The sequence below is a fragment of the Lipotes vexillifer genome, unplaced genomic scaffold (assembly GCF_000442215.2).
Source record: "Lipotes vexillifer unplaced genomic scaffold, Lipotes_vexillifer_v1.1 scaffold180, whole genome shotgun sequence".
NCBI lineage: Eukaryota > Metazoa > Chordata > Mammalia > Artiodactyla > Lipotidae > Lipotes > Lipotes vexillifer.
Genome location: NW_006796149.1, coordinates 598,713 through 610,800, shown reverse-complemented (window position 1 = coordinate 610,800; position 12,088 = coordinate 598,713). Strand labels below are relative to the sequence as shown.

The following is a 12,088-nucleotide window of genomic DNA, read 5'->3' as shown; positions in this document are numbered from 1 at the left end:
CTTTCCCTCCAAATTCCATCTTATAATGTATTTTCATTACTCTGCGGTTTAATGTATTTTCAAATATCCTTTGTGATTTCTTTGATTTACGGGTTACTTAGGAGTATATTGTTTACTTTTCAAATATTTAGGACTCTTCTAGATATCTTACTGTTATTCGTTTCTAATTTAATTCCATTTTGGTAGGAGAACATACTCAGTAAAATTCAGACATTTCAAATTTTCATTTAGGGCACAGTGTATGGTTTATCTTGGTTAAGTTTCCATGTACACATATATGTGTTTTTGGGTAAAGTGTTCTATAAATATCAGTTAGGTTAAGGTGGTTGATAATGTTGTTCTAATCTTCTATATCCTTGCCAATTTTTTTCTCTGGTCATTTCTGTCAGTTTCTGAGAAAGGGGTGTTAAGGTTTCCCAGATTGTGGATTTATTTATTACTTCCTTAAGTGACTTTTAAAAAAATAAACTAAGTTTTGTAGTCACTATGCAAGCCTTTCTTTCTTTTTTTTTGTACTAAAGAATTTTCTATTATTTTTATGTCTAGAGGTTTGTCATGAAATGTAAAGCCACTAATTTAAAATATTTAATGAGATATGTCTCAAAGGGTTTTAGTGTAATAGAAAACAGGCATATTTAAACTAAAATTCTATATGTATTTGTGTGATATAGATATACAAGTTTCAATATAAATAGGGATCTACTATTAACTTTTTTACGTAATAGAGAGCTGGTATAGATATAGATAGATATCAAAACTGACTTTTTTTTTTACATCTTTATTGGAGTATAATTGCTTTACAGTGGTGTGTTAGTTTCTGCTTTATAACAAAGTGAATCAGTTGTACATATACATATGTTCCCATATCTCTTCCCTCTTGCGTCTTCCTCCCTCCCACCCTCCCTACCCGCCCCCCACTAGGTGGTCACAAAGCACCAAGCTATCTCCCTGTGCTATGCGGCTGCTTCCCACTAGCTATCTATTTTACGTTTGGTAGTGTATATATGTCCATGCCACTCTCTCACTTTGTTACAGCTTACCCTTCCCCCTCCCCATGTCCTCAAGTGCATTCTCTAGTAGGTCTGTGTCTTTATTCCCATCTTACCCCTAGGTTCTTCATGACATTTTTTGTTTTTTTCTTAGATTCCATATATATGTGTTAGCATACGGTATTTGTGCAAGCCTTTATTTCTGTTTGCTTTCTTTGATTCACATAGTCTTATGATTTTATAATAATTACTTATGGGAAAGTTAAGTAGCATAGTAAATATATCAAGTCCCAATTTTAGGGTTGCTTGACAGGGATTTTAACTATATTAAATGGTAAAGTAATATTAGTACAATGACTTTTCTATTTAGACCTTTAAAAATCCACAAGGTACAGGATCCTGTGAATGTGCCTTCATATGTTCTAGCTACTTTTTTGAAAGTAAAAGTAAGTTTCTGGGACTAAAAGTTAGAAAACCTCAAGGTATAGATGCAGTTCTGGTATTGTATTAATACCCAACTTCAATTATGTGGCTGGTACATTTTTTAATAACCTCTCTTTAACATATTGTTGAATTTATAATAAAGTACATTGATAGTAAGGTACATTGGAAATAGTATGCATTCTAGAAATATTACTTTGCACTTGGTTTCATTTTCACTTCAAAAAATGGTTGATCTTTAATGTGTTCTTTTCTTTTGATATGTAATATGCATAATTTTATTCATTTTATGAAAGCAAAGTCTTTAGTTTAACTTTCTTAAAACAATATCTTCATTTCCTCATTCTTATAACTTTTTTTTCCCCTGTTTTAAAAAATTGAAGTATAGTTGATTTACAATATCATGTTAGTTTCAGGTTCTTGTAACTTTTACTTTTAATTTATTCCGGTGTAGAAAACTTATATTAAAGGACAAATGATAACAAATCTTTTATATAATCTGCTAGGCTCTAGGATTAAGGTAAATCTTTTGTCTTTCCTCCATGTTTGAAATGAAATATTTCTTCTGTTTTTTAACTTTATTTTTCCTGGTTACCTTATGTGTTTTCAAGTTTTAAGACCTGGCAAACACATAATGTGTTTTAGTTTTTCAAGGAAAGAGGCAGAGTTCTCTGTGCATGGGGGCTAACGTAATAAATAGGTTCCTTAGGGTACATGGGAAAACATTTCTGGCTGTCATACACTAGAGGGTTTGCTATATGCACAGATTTATTTGGGGATACATTGTGGTCAACAAGACTGGATTAAGTCATGGGATTAGATGGTCTTGGTTTTACCACTAATTTATTTGACTTGAGGAAAATCATCTTCATCTGTTAAAAAATTGGATCAGATGTTCTAAGGCATTTTTCAGTTGTGTGGTTTTATGACATTAAATTATTGTTTTTACTTTTTAACTACACAAGAAAGTTTTAAAACTCAATAATTTATTAATTTGAATGGTAAATTATGCATTATTAAATTGTTTCTTAAATATTTAGAGTATCCAATACAAAGTTGTATCTACAGAAGAAATCTGAAGCGCTTGAAAATATTAAGCAAATGCTTACCAAGCAAGAAGAAGAAAAAAAAGTCCTTAAACAAGAAATTGAAAATTTAAGTCAAGATGCAAAGATGCAGCACAAGGAATTGAATAACAAAGTTCACACAGCAGCAACAGAACTACAAAAAGTGAAGATGGAGAAAGAAACTCTAGTAGCAGAGCTTTCTGCAGCAAAAGAGAAATTATCAGAAGTTTCTGATTCTTTGAAGAACTCCAAAAGTGAATTTGAAAAGGAAAACCAGAAAGGAAAAGCTGCTGTACTAGATTTGGTTAGTTGTTTATGTTTACTGTCTTAGGTAGAAGTGATTTTTATTTAAAATGTAGTGACTTTTCTGCTTAATTCACTGTTGACTTTTCACCATGCATTTAAATGATTTTAAGTGTTCTTAGAGGAAAGGAATTGGGATTACTTAACCTGAGAAAAAGATATTGGTGTTTGTGTGTGTTAATTTTCCAATGGCCCAGAAAATTTTCAGTTGAGTATATAGTCTTTCTCTATTCTGGGTCTGGTGCTAGATTTGGGAAAGACTACAGCATGTTTGTCCTCAGGGACACTTCCACAGAGAATATAGCTACTAGTTGAAATGTTTTTCACTTGACTATAAAAAAAAAAAAAAAAGAAAGAAGACCAGAAAGATCTAAATGATTTTTAACTCTGGTGCTATAAGCTTTCTTAATTCTTTATGCAATTTTCTAAAACTCTAAATAATACCGTGTCTTAGAGATACTGTAAAAAAAATATTTAAACTATAGAGAAAAAAAAGCTGAGTCTCAGGAAATGCATAAAGAGGAATGTATTCTCAGAAATATTTTAACCCAGAATAACAGCAAAAGTAAACATTTTTTGTTCTCAATATGAAGGTCAGTGAAAGTGTTGAGTACCATAAAAAACATGATTTTCGTATGTTACTTTTATGTTCCTTTCTGTTTGGAGGAAACATCTTCGATCTGTACATCTTCCCACCTAAGTTATATGTGATTATTTTTATTTGTTGTTTCAATACTTTAAAAAAATTTGCTTCCATATTTTGAAGCCCATTATTCTACTTTTAAAATAGTATAAGTTAATTAATTCTGTGACATAATGTGGTTTCCAAAGTATTCTAAAATCTTGTCTAAATATTATCTAAAGTATTTATTGTGACTATTGGTTGATAATAGAAACTCTTAGCCTTTTCCTCTCCCTCCCCATTTACTGCTATAATATTTGCCTGTTTTTATTATTGAAATGGATGATTTTGTCCCATCTTAAATCATCAGTGATTCTGGTTTATTTCCTTGTGTGGATCTTACTGAGATTGTAAACCAAAATTCTTAAATTCACTACAAATATTTCTGCATAATGTAGTTTCCATTTTTTTAGGAGAAAACGTGCAAAGAATTAAAGCAACAACTTCAAGTACAGACAGAAAGCATGCATAAGGAACAGAACGAACTGAAAGAGGCACTTGAAAAAGAGAAGGAGGTAAGATTTTTTTTCTATAACAAAAAATATGTAAAGCATAATAAGGTCTTTATATTTTCAAAATATTTTCACAATACTTAAGTCAAAAGAAGGTTTTTTCATTTGTGTTCTACCTACTACTAAAAAGATTTAAGCTAGTTTAATAAAAGGCCCAAAATAAAGGATTATAATTAATAAAGGTAGAAAATTGAGTCAACTAACTATAGAGTTATAATTAGATAATCTAGATTAAGGAACATTACTATGGATAAAAAAAGTCTTAATAGATTTTCCATAGAAATGACATTTTAAGGGCTCTTTATTTCATGGACATTTATATTAATGGCATATTTGATAATGGTTGTATAACAATTAAGAGATTTTTCTATGATTAATGCTTCTATTGTTCTCCATCAAAACAAACAAGCAAATGAGGAAATAAATGGGTATAATATATATTGTTATTCTCTGAAGACATACTTCTAGCAGCTAGAGTCCAGGCATGTAGCTTTCTAGAGATCAGATCTGATAAAGCAGCAAAACATGGTCCTGACAAGTCTTTAGTGTGATTGTGTTCTGGTTGTTGATTGAAAGAAGACACCTGTACTTTATATGCCAGCCATGTAAGTGGCAAAATTATGGAGGTTTAATACCCAAGCTATGAACCCAGATTGTGCAAATTTATATCCTGACTGTGCCAATTATTAGTTTTGCTGTCTTGCCTTGTCTTCTTAGGCAGATGACTTGATCTCTCTGTGCTCCAGTTTCCTCAGCAGTAAGATGGGGCTAATAGTAGAATCTGTGTCATAGGATTATTGCGATAAATAAATGGGTTAATATATTTCAAAGTGCTCAGAATACCAACTGTAACAAAATAAATGGTCAAATGTTAGCTATTACTTTATTATTGGTTATCATAACATAATCATTATTAACACTACCTGACTCCTGTTTTTCACAAAAATATTTCCCTTTGTATTGGAGATAAGCTGAAGCATCCATATATAGCACTGAAACTTTTTCAAAAGTGACTATGAATGGTCAGATGCTCAAATTAGGTTCTTAATGAAATATGCATAAAATATGTAAACATGACTTTGGCTGGACGGGTGAGAGGTAGTGTAGTTCACCTTGGCCACAGAGGAACTTCAGTGTGACTTCTATATGTGTGACTTCTAATTTTGAACAGAAATATATCCTAGTAGATTGTTAAAATAAGGTAGTAGCAAAATATGCCTCAAATCTCTAAATGAGGAAACAATTGTGTGGTATAGTTTAGTGTCATCAGACAGATACTAAACATATTTGCCAAAAATTACCTTGGTTTTATCACAGTTAATATGAAGCTATCCTTTCTGATTCACTGTAGCCAACAGGCTCATTTAGCATTTTTTTAAAAAAATTATTTATTTTACTTTCTTTGGCCCCACTGTGCTGCTTGCAGGGATCTTAGTTCCCTGACCAGGGGTCGAACCCAGGCCTGGCAGTGAAATCGCTGAGTCCTAACCACTGGACTGCCAGGGAATGCAGTTAGCATTTTGAGAATATTCAAAACAGTAGACATTTCAGCAGTCTAAAGATTGATGTTGATTTTCCCTTTTTCTGTGATATAAGAGAACACTAATCTAGTTCATTTGCAAGCTCTATCCAAATGTATAAGTTAAAAAGGAAGGCAGGATTAAACAAATATTGAAGATTAATCCAGCATGTCATCCAGTAGTGAATAGTGTCAGTTATGAAAGCTACATGAGGGTAGGGATTTTTCTTTTTAGTATACTACTGATTATTTGTGGCCAATAGACTCAGTAGTTTCTACTTATAGTGCTTGGTATGAATAGGTACTCAATAAATGTGTGTTGCATGGATAAATGAATGCTAAACAGGTTTTATTTTCTTTTAGACTTCTCATCAGCTGAAGCTGGAGCTCAGTTCAATGCAGGGACAAGTCATACAGGCCCAGAATAGTTTAACACAAAAGGAAAAAGAAGAACAACAACTTCAGAGTAACATAAATGAGCTAAAGCAATTGACTGAACAGAAGAAAAAGCAAATTGAAGCACTCCAAGGGGAGGTTAAAATTGCTGTTTCACAGAAGGTAGTGATGTATTTGTTTACTTTTTATGGGAAGAAAAACTTTGCAGTTAAAATAACAATATGATAGTAACACAGATGAGTTACAACAAAGAAAATTTTACATATGCTCAAATTTTTTTCTGAGTTAAATGTATAAATGCACTTAATTATATGACTAAATATCTGTCTGGATTTCCATTCACTATAACCATGTTGTTAGATAATTCTTATTTGAAATTCTAATACTAATCATTTGTCTGATAGGCATAGAACTACCTTTTTGTAAAATAAGATATAACTAACAATGTTAAGAGAATAATTTATACATTTCTAGTGTATTAGAAAATTTTACAGAAATTTAAAAATAAATTATCCTCATTAAGGGAATATAATCAAGAACAAAAATCAGAAATTGAGATATATTTAAATATTCAGTAGTATAGGTTTCATATAGTTATAATTGTTTGGTTTTTTAAGTTATAATGGTTTCCATTTCCAAACCTATCCTGAATTATTATTAAGCATCAGTTCTTCATCCTTAAGTATTTTTTTTTTTTTTTGTGGTACTTGGGCCTCTCACTGTTGTGGCCTCTCCCGTTGTGGAGCAACAGGCTCCGGATGCGCAGGCTCAGCGGCCATGGCTCACGGGCGCAGCTGCTCCGCGGCATGTGAGATCCTCCCGGACCGGGGCACGAACCCGTGTACCCTGCATCGGCAGGCAAACTCTCAAACACTGCGCCACCAGGGAAGCCCCTTAAGTATGTTTTAATACTTGTCCAGACTAAGAGTTGATAAAAGTGGATTGAACTTAATATTTGAACAAAATGAGGTTTTCCCCACTGTTGGTGTATGCATATTAATTAGTTCATGGAGTAGAAAGATATAAGATCCCTAGTATGTAAAACAAGCAAAATATGTCATGTTATTAATAGTTGGCTTGTCACATTACTAGAGGAAAAAAAATTAACCCCACAAATACATATTTTATATTGACCATTATTTTTATAACTATTATTGTGGCCATTTTACAAAAGAGTAATTTTCTGATAACACAAACAAGAGTAGAAAAATTTGTCTATCCTGTTTTTGTGTGTGTTTTATATAATCATACACCAGGATATAATTATCATGGTATGTATTTTGTTCTATGATTTGATATCTTGAGGTCATTTTTTCCCAAAATCTATTAGCCTCATATTCAAGTTTTCCTTAGATCTTCATTTTTATAACAGTATGACTTAGTAAATTAAAAAAAACCCAACAGCTATTTTTAGCACATTTTCTTTTTTATTAAATTATTAATTATAGTAAGATTTCTTCCAGATTTATGATTAATATATATTGCCTATACTTTGCATGGCTTTACTAGATGACACCTTAAGGATTTTGAGATTCAGAGGAAATGTTCTTATTGGTAGTTGTCTTACTTGGGACTGTTATAACAAAAATACCATAGACTAGGTGGTTTAAAAAATAAGCATTTATTTCTCACAGTTCTGGAGACTGGGAAGTTTAAGATAAAGGCACTGGCATATTGAGTGTCTGGTGAGGGCCCACTTTCTGGCTTGTGGACAGCTGTCTTCTTGCTGTATCCGTATATGCTGTATCCTTATATGACTGAGATTATCTCTTGTGTTTCTTCTTATAAGGGCACTAATCTCATTCACGAGGGCTCCACCCTCATGACCTCCCAAAGACTCCACATCCAAATACCATCACATTTGATCTAGGCTTCAACATGAATTTGGGGGGGGTGGTGTCACAAACTTTCATAGCAGTAGTTCACTTGTGTCATTGTATGAATGCTAGAAAAAGGAACACCTTTAACCTTGGGGAGGACAGCATTTTGGGGGAGTGTTGGGTAAATAGCCAGTCTCTGTAAATTAGACTTGGAATTTGGAGTACCTAGAGAATCACTGAAAGGCAAGAATAGTTTGGTTTTATTGAGAAGCAGTGTACTATCATGGAAAGAAGATAAATTTTAGAGGCAGGCAAATTTGAATTTAAATTCTGTGTGACACACATTAGGTTTATGGTCACAGGAAAGTGATCCATCTTTCTGACCTAAATAAAATAGGGTCATAGAGTTTTAAAGGTTGAGATAATTTGAAGCAATTATACTTCAACAAAGATCTATTTAAAAAAAAAAAGATTGCGATAATGTATTTAAAGTACCTAGTACTGTGTGTGCCCAGTGCCATGTGGAAGCAAAATAGTTGTTGGATATTATATATAAGTGTAGCAAACTATGATCTAAGAGTGTCATTTTGCCTGGTAAACCATACAGTGATGGTCTCTGGAAACTTTTCACTGGGCCATAGTGAAATAGGAAAAACAAGGATAAAGTTTAAATGGGTATAGATGTGTATGAGTACACACACACAAACACACACACCCCACATATATCTATATCTACATCTATCTATATGAAACACACATATACATACATTTTTTTAATGTGATTGTGATTGTTTGGGAGTCACAGGTAAATCCAGCAAGGCTATATATAAGTCATCAGTTCCTGTACCAACCTTATTTGAAACCTAATGTGGGAATACAGAATGAATAGGATATGGCCCCTATTCTCAAGTAGCCTATAATTTAATGAGGAATCAGGTATGTAGGGGAAAAGAAAACTGTAGTAAAAAGGAGAATGAGAAAAATTAGAACTTAATGGAAATTTTGACTGGCTTTCTAGAGGAGCTAGCATTTGAACTGTGTCTTTGAAGACTATCCTAATTTTGAAAGATTAAAAAAAAGAGGAAATTAGATATTTCAAAGGAGAGGAAACAATATTAGCAAAGTTTGCGAAACTTAAAAAAATGTCGTTATAGAAGATTTGCTATTGGAATACCTTGTAAGTGGAGAAGTGAGGGGAGATAAGGCTACAGAATTGGATGAAATCAGATCACAGTAGATGTTGTATAGTTGTTTCCACATTAAATTTTTAATATTGGAAGACTAAAGGTAAAAATCTTTAGAAGGGAGAAATGTAGTCAGACCTGTTTTAGAGCAAAAACTGATAAGCTTGTGAAGGATAAATTGTAAATGATTGACCCTCCTATATTCTCCTTTGGAACTTTGGGTTTACTTCTGTTAAACCCATTATCAAGCTGTTACATTGATCTTATTATTTTTTTAATTTTCTTTTATTTAACTTAACCACTAATAGATTTGAATTCCTCAAAGAGAACTGTGTTTTCTAACAAATAAGCTATCAATGATTTTTTTTAAAATGAATGAATGAATCAGCCTGTCATTTAGAGTAAGTAAAATGAAGGCCCAAATATGAACCCAGAGGGCAATTATGATCAGTGTTGAGACTTTGTAGAGGGCTTATTTGAGCCATAAAGGTGATTGAAGAGAAAGAAAACTAGATTTGTGGGGGGGAAAATGTTAAAGAAAAGAAGTAGTATTCTACCAAAAAAAAAAAAAAAATGCAGTGTAGTCTTCAACACAAAAAACAATGTCCAGGAATTCTTCATCATGAAGACTCTAAATTGGAGGTAATGTGTGGGATGTTATTAGATAATGTGTGTGGTGATGAGCCCCCTTTCCTCCATAGGCAGTTAGCATTACCTCCTGGCAATCTGCTTCCTAGCTCTCTTGAATCTATCCCCTTTTCTTATTTCCCAAGTGCCACAGTCTTAGTCTAGGCTATTTTTTTCTCTTATGTGGACTATTATAAGAGTCTCTTAATGGATGTCCTGGGCTCTATTTGTCCACCTCCTATATGTTTGTCATTCATTCATTCAAGAAATATTACTAGGCACCTATTCTGTGCCATGGACACAGTTCTAGGTGTTGGAGGTGTAGCTGTGAACAGACAAGGAACCTATTCTCATGGACTTAAACTTTCTTGGAGGGAAGAAACTTAAACAGGGTGATGTGAAAGACAGTGATGGGACAGAGTTCTACTAAAAGGTTGGGTGATCAAAGAAGCCCCTCTGAAGAGATTTGAGCTGATACATGAAATACAAGAGCTATCCCTATATAGTGGTCGGGGTGGGACAACTAGTGCAAAAATCTTAAGGCTAGAACAAGCTTGGTATTTTCTAAAAACGGAGACCAGTATAAGTTAAGTATAGTGGAGAGAGGAAGAGTAATATGTGATGAGCTCAGAGAAGTAGACAGGGGTAAAGGCATAAACATACAAACTTGAAGATTATAAGATAACAGAGAATGATATATTTTGTTCAAAGGATAATTAGAATTGTTCAAAGGATAATTAGAATCGATTAGGAGATTTTGAGCAGAGAATGGTGGGATCTGACTAAAGGGACATAAAGGAGCAAGCAGGAAAGGCATTGAAAAACTATTGCAGTAGTCTAGAAAGTACAAGATGATGGCATGAACTAAAGTGTTAGCAGTGGATGATTTGGGAATATCTTTTGTAAGCTGAGTCATCAGGACTTGCTGATAGGTTAGATGGTGAGAGATGATGGAAAGAGGAGTCTAGAATAATTCTAGGTTTGTGGCTTGTACAAGTGGATAGATGGCCATTGGATAGATGGCCATATTTACTGGGGGAAGTAGCATGTTTTTGAGGAGCAGGGTTGCTGTCAGGAGTCAAGATTTCTACTTGAGATAGATATCTATCAATCACTCAAGTGAAGATGTCAGGGAAGTACTTGGATATAATGAGCCCAGAGTTCAGGCAGAGAAGTTGGAGCTAGAGACATAAATTCAGGAGTCAATTGTAAATAAACAATATTTTTTAAAATACTTTTTTTTTTTTAACTTAACAAGGATTTATTCACAGGAATACTTGTAAGTAGAGAAAAATAACAGAAAAGCTAAACAAATGAAATGAAGAGGATACAAACCAACTTTCACTTTGTAGCTTTTTACTTGCACCCTGTGTGCATGTATCTAGGGCACAGAGGGCCACCAACATACGCCAATACAGTGTAGGAACCCTGCATTACGTCCATTAACTTAAACATATCTTTAAGATCATGCTTTGAACAAAAAACGAAAGCTTAGAAGGCAATATGTTGAGTGGGAATAAACATTGAAATATAGCAATCATGTCTTCAACTTCTACAGTTATCTTTATGTGCCAACTAACATTTAGGCAGCCTCTTACAGATCTTTTACCATGTAATTTAAGTTTTAGAAGTTTTGATAAAATCACTAGTAATATATAACCATGCAGAAAGCACATCACACTGATAGCACAGAGGCAAAGATTTTGCACAGATATATCTGCTTTCCACATTGTGCAGGTTGCACACAATATAATATCAATCTTATTCCTAACAGATCCTCAAAAGATATTTCAAGGCCTAGCTGTAAGTAAACTACAGTACTTTATATCTATATTCTTAATAAAAATGAGTCTAGTTGGGATCTTCTAAATAGAGACTGTATATAGAATAAAAGAGGGCTAGAGACTGAACCCTGGGGTCATACAGTATTGAGAGATCAAACAAGAGAGGAGCTAGTAAAAGATTTTAAGATGGAATGACCAGTGAGGTAGGAGGAGAACCTAAAACACAAGACGTCCTGGAAACCAGGTTGAAGAATGTTTCTAGGAGGGGGCATCATCAGCTGTTTGAAGGACTGCTGGGATGTTCAATGAGATGTGGACACGGACATGAATATTGGATTTTGGAACAAGGGGGTCGCTGATGACTTCAACAGCAGTTTCATTGAAGTGTATTTATTTTAAAAGCAAAGTGCTTCTTTTCATGCTATGCTTACATATATTTTATTTATGTCATAATTTGTGCATATCTCCTGAATCTTCTTAAAGACTGAAGGTTTAGAGTTTAGAGGAGTGGCACCTTTGCAACATTTTCTTCTCTTCTTCTGCCTTGATGTTAATAAAGATGACCTGTAGAAATTTCTTAAGTTATTCTTGAATTTCAAGGAGTAGAAACAGTATACGTCAACTTAGTAATGGCTTTTTAATTATTTCGTGTAGAAATTTTCCATAGTTCAACCTTAAATTATATCATCTTTTAAAGCATGCAGCACTGTGTCTTCCATCAGAATGTAGTTGTTACTTTTAGTCACCTGAGACCTTGGTACTTG

General features: G+C 33.4%; 1 protein-coding gene across 1 annotated transcript in view; it reads left to right on the top strand.

Annotated features, from left to right (window-relative positions):
* Positions 1-12,088, top strand: part of EEA1 (early endosome antigen 1) — a 137,356-nt gene that overhangs the window by 108,769 nt on the left and 16,499 nt on the right. Inside the window, exons 19-21 of the mRNA XM_007468199.1 lie at positions 2,471-2,801; positions 3,896-3,997; positions 5,877-6,071. Coding sequence (XP_007468261.1) covers positions 2,471-2,801; positions 3,896-3,997; positions 5,877-6,071 — 628 coding nt within the window. The remainder of the gene's footprint in view (positions 1-2,470; positions 2,802-3,895; positions 3,998-5,876; positions 6,072-12,088) is intronic.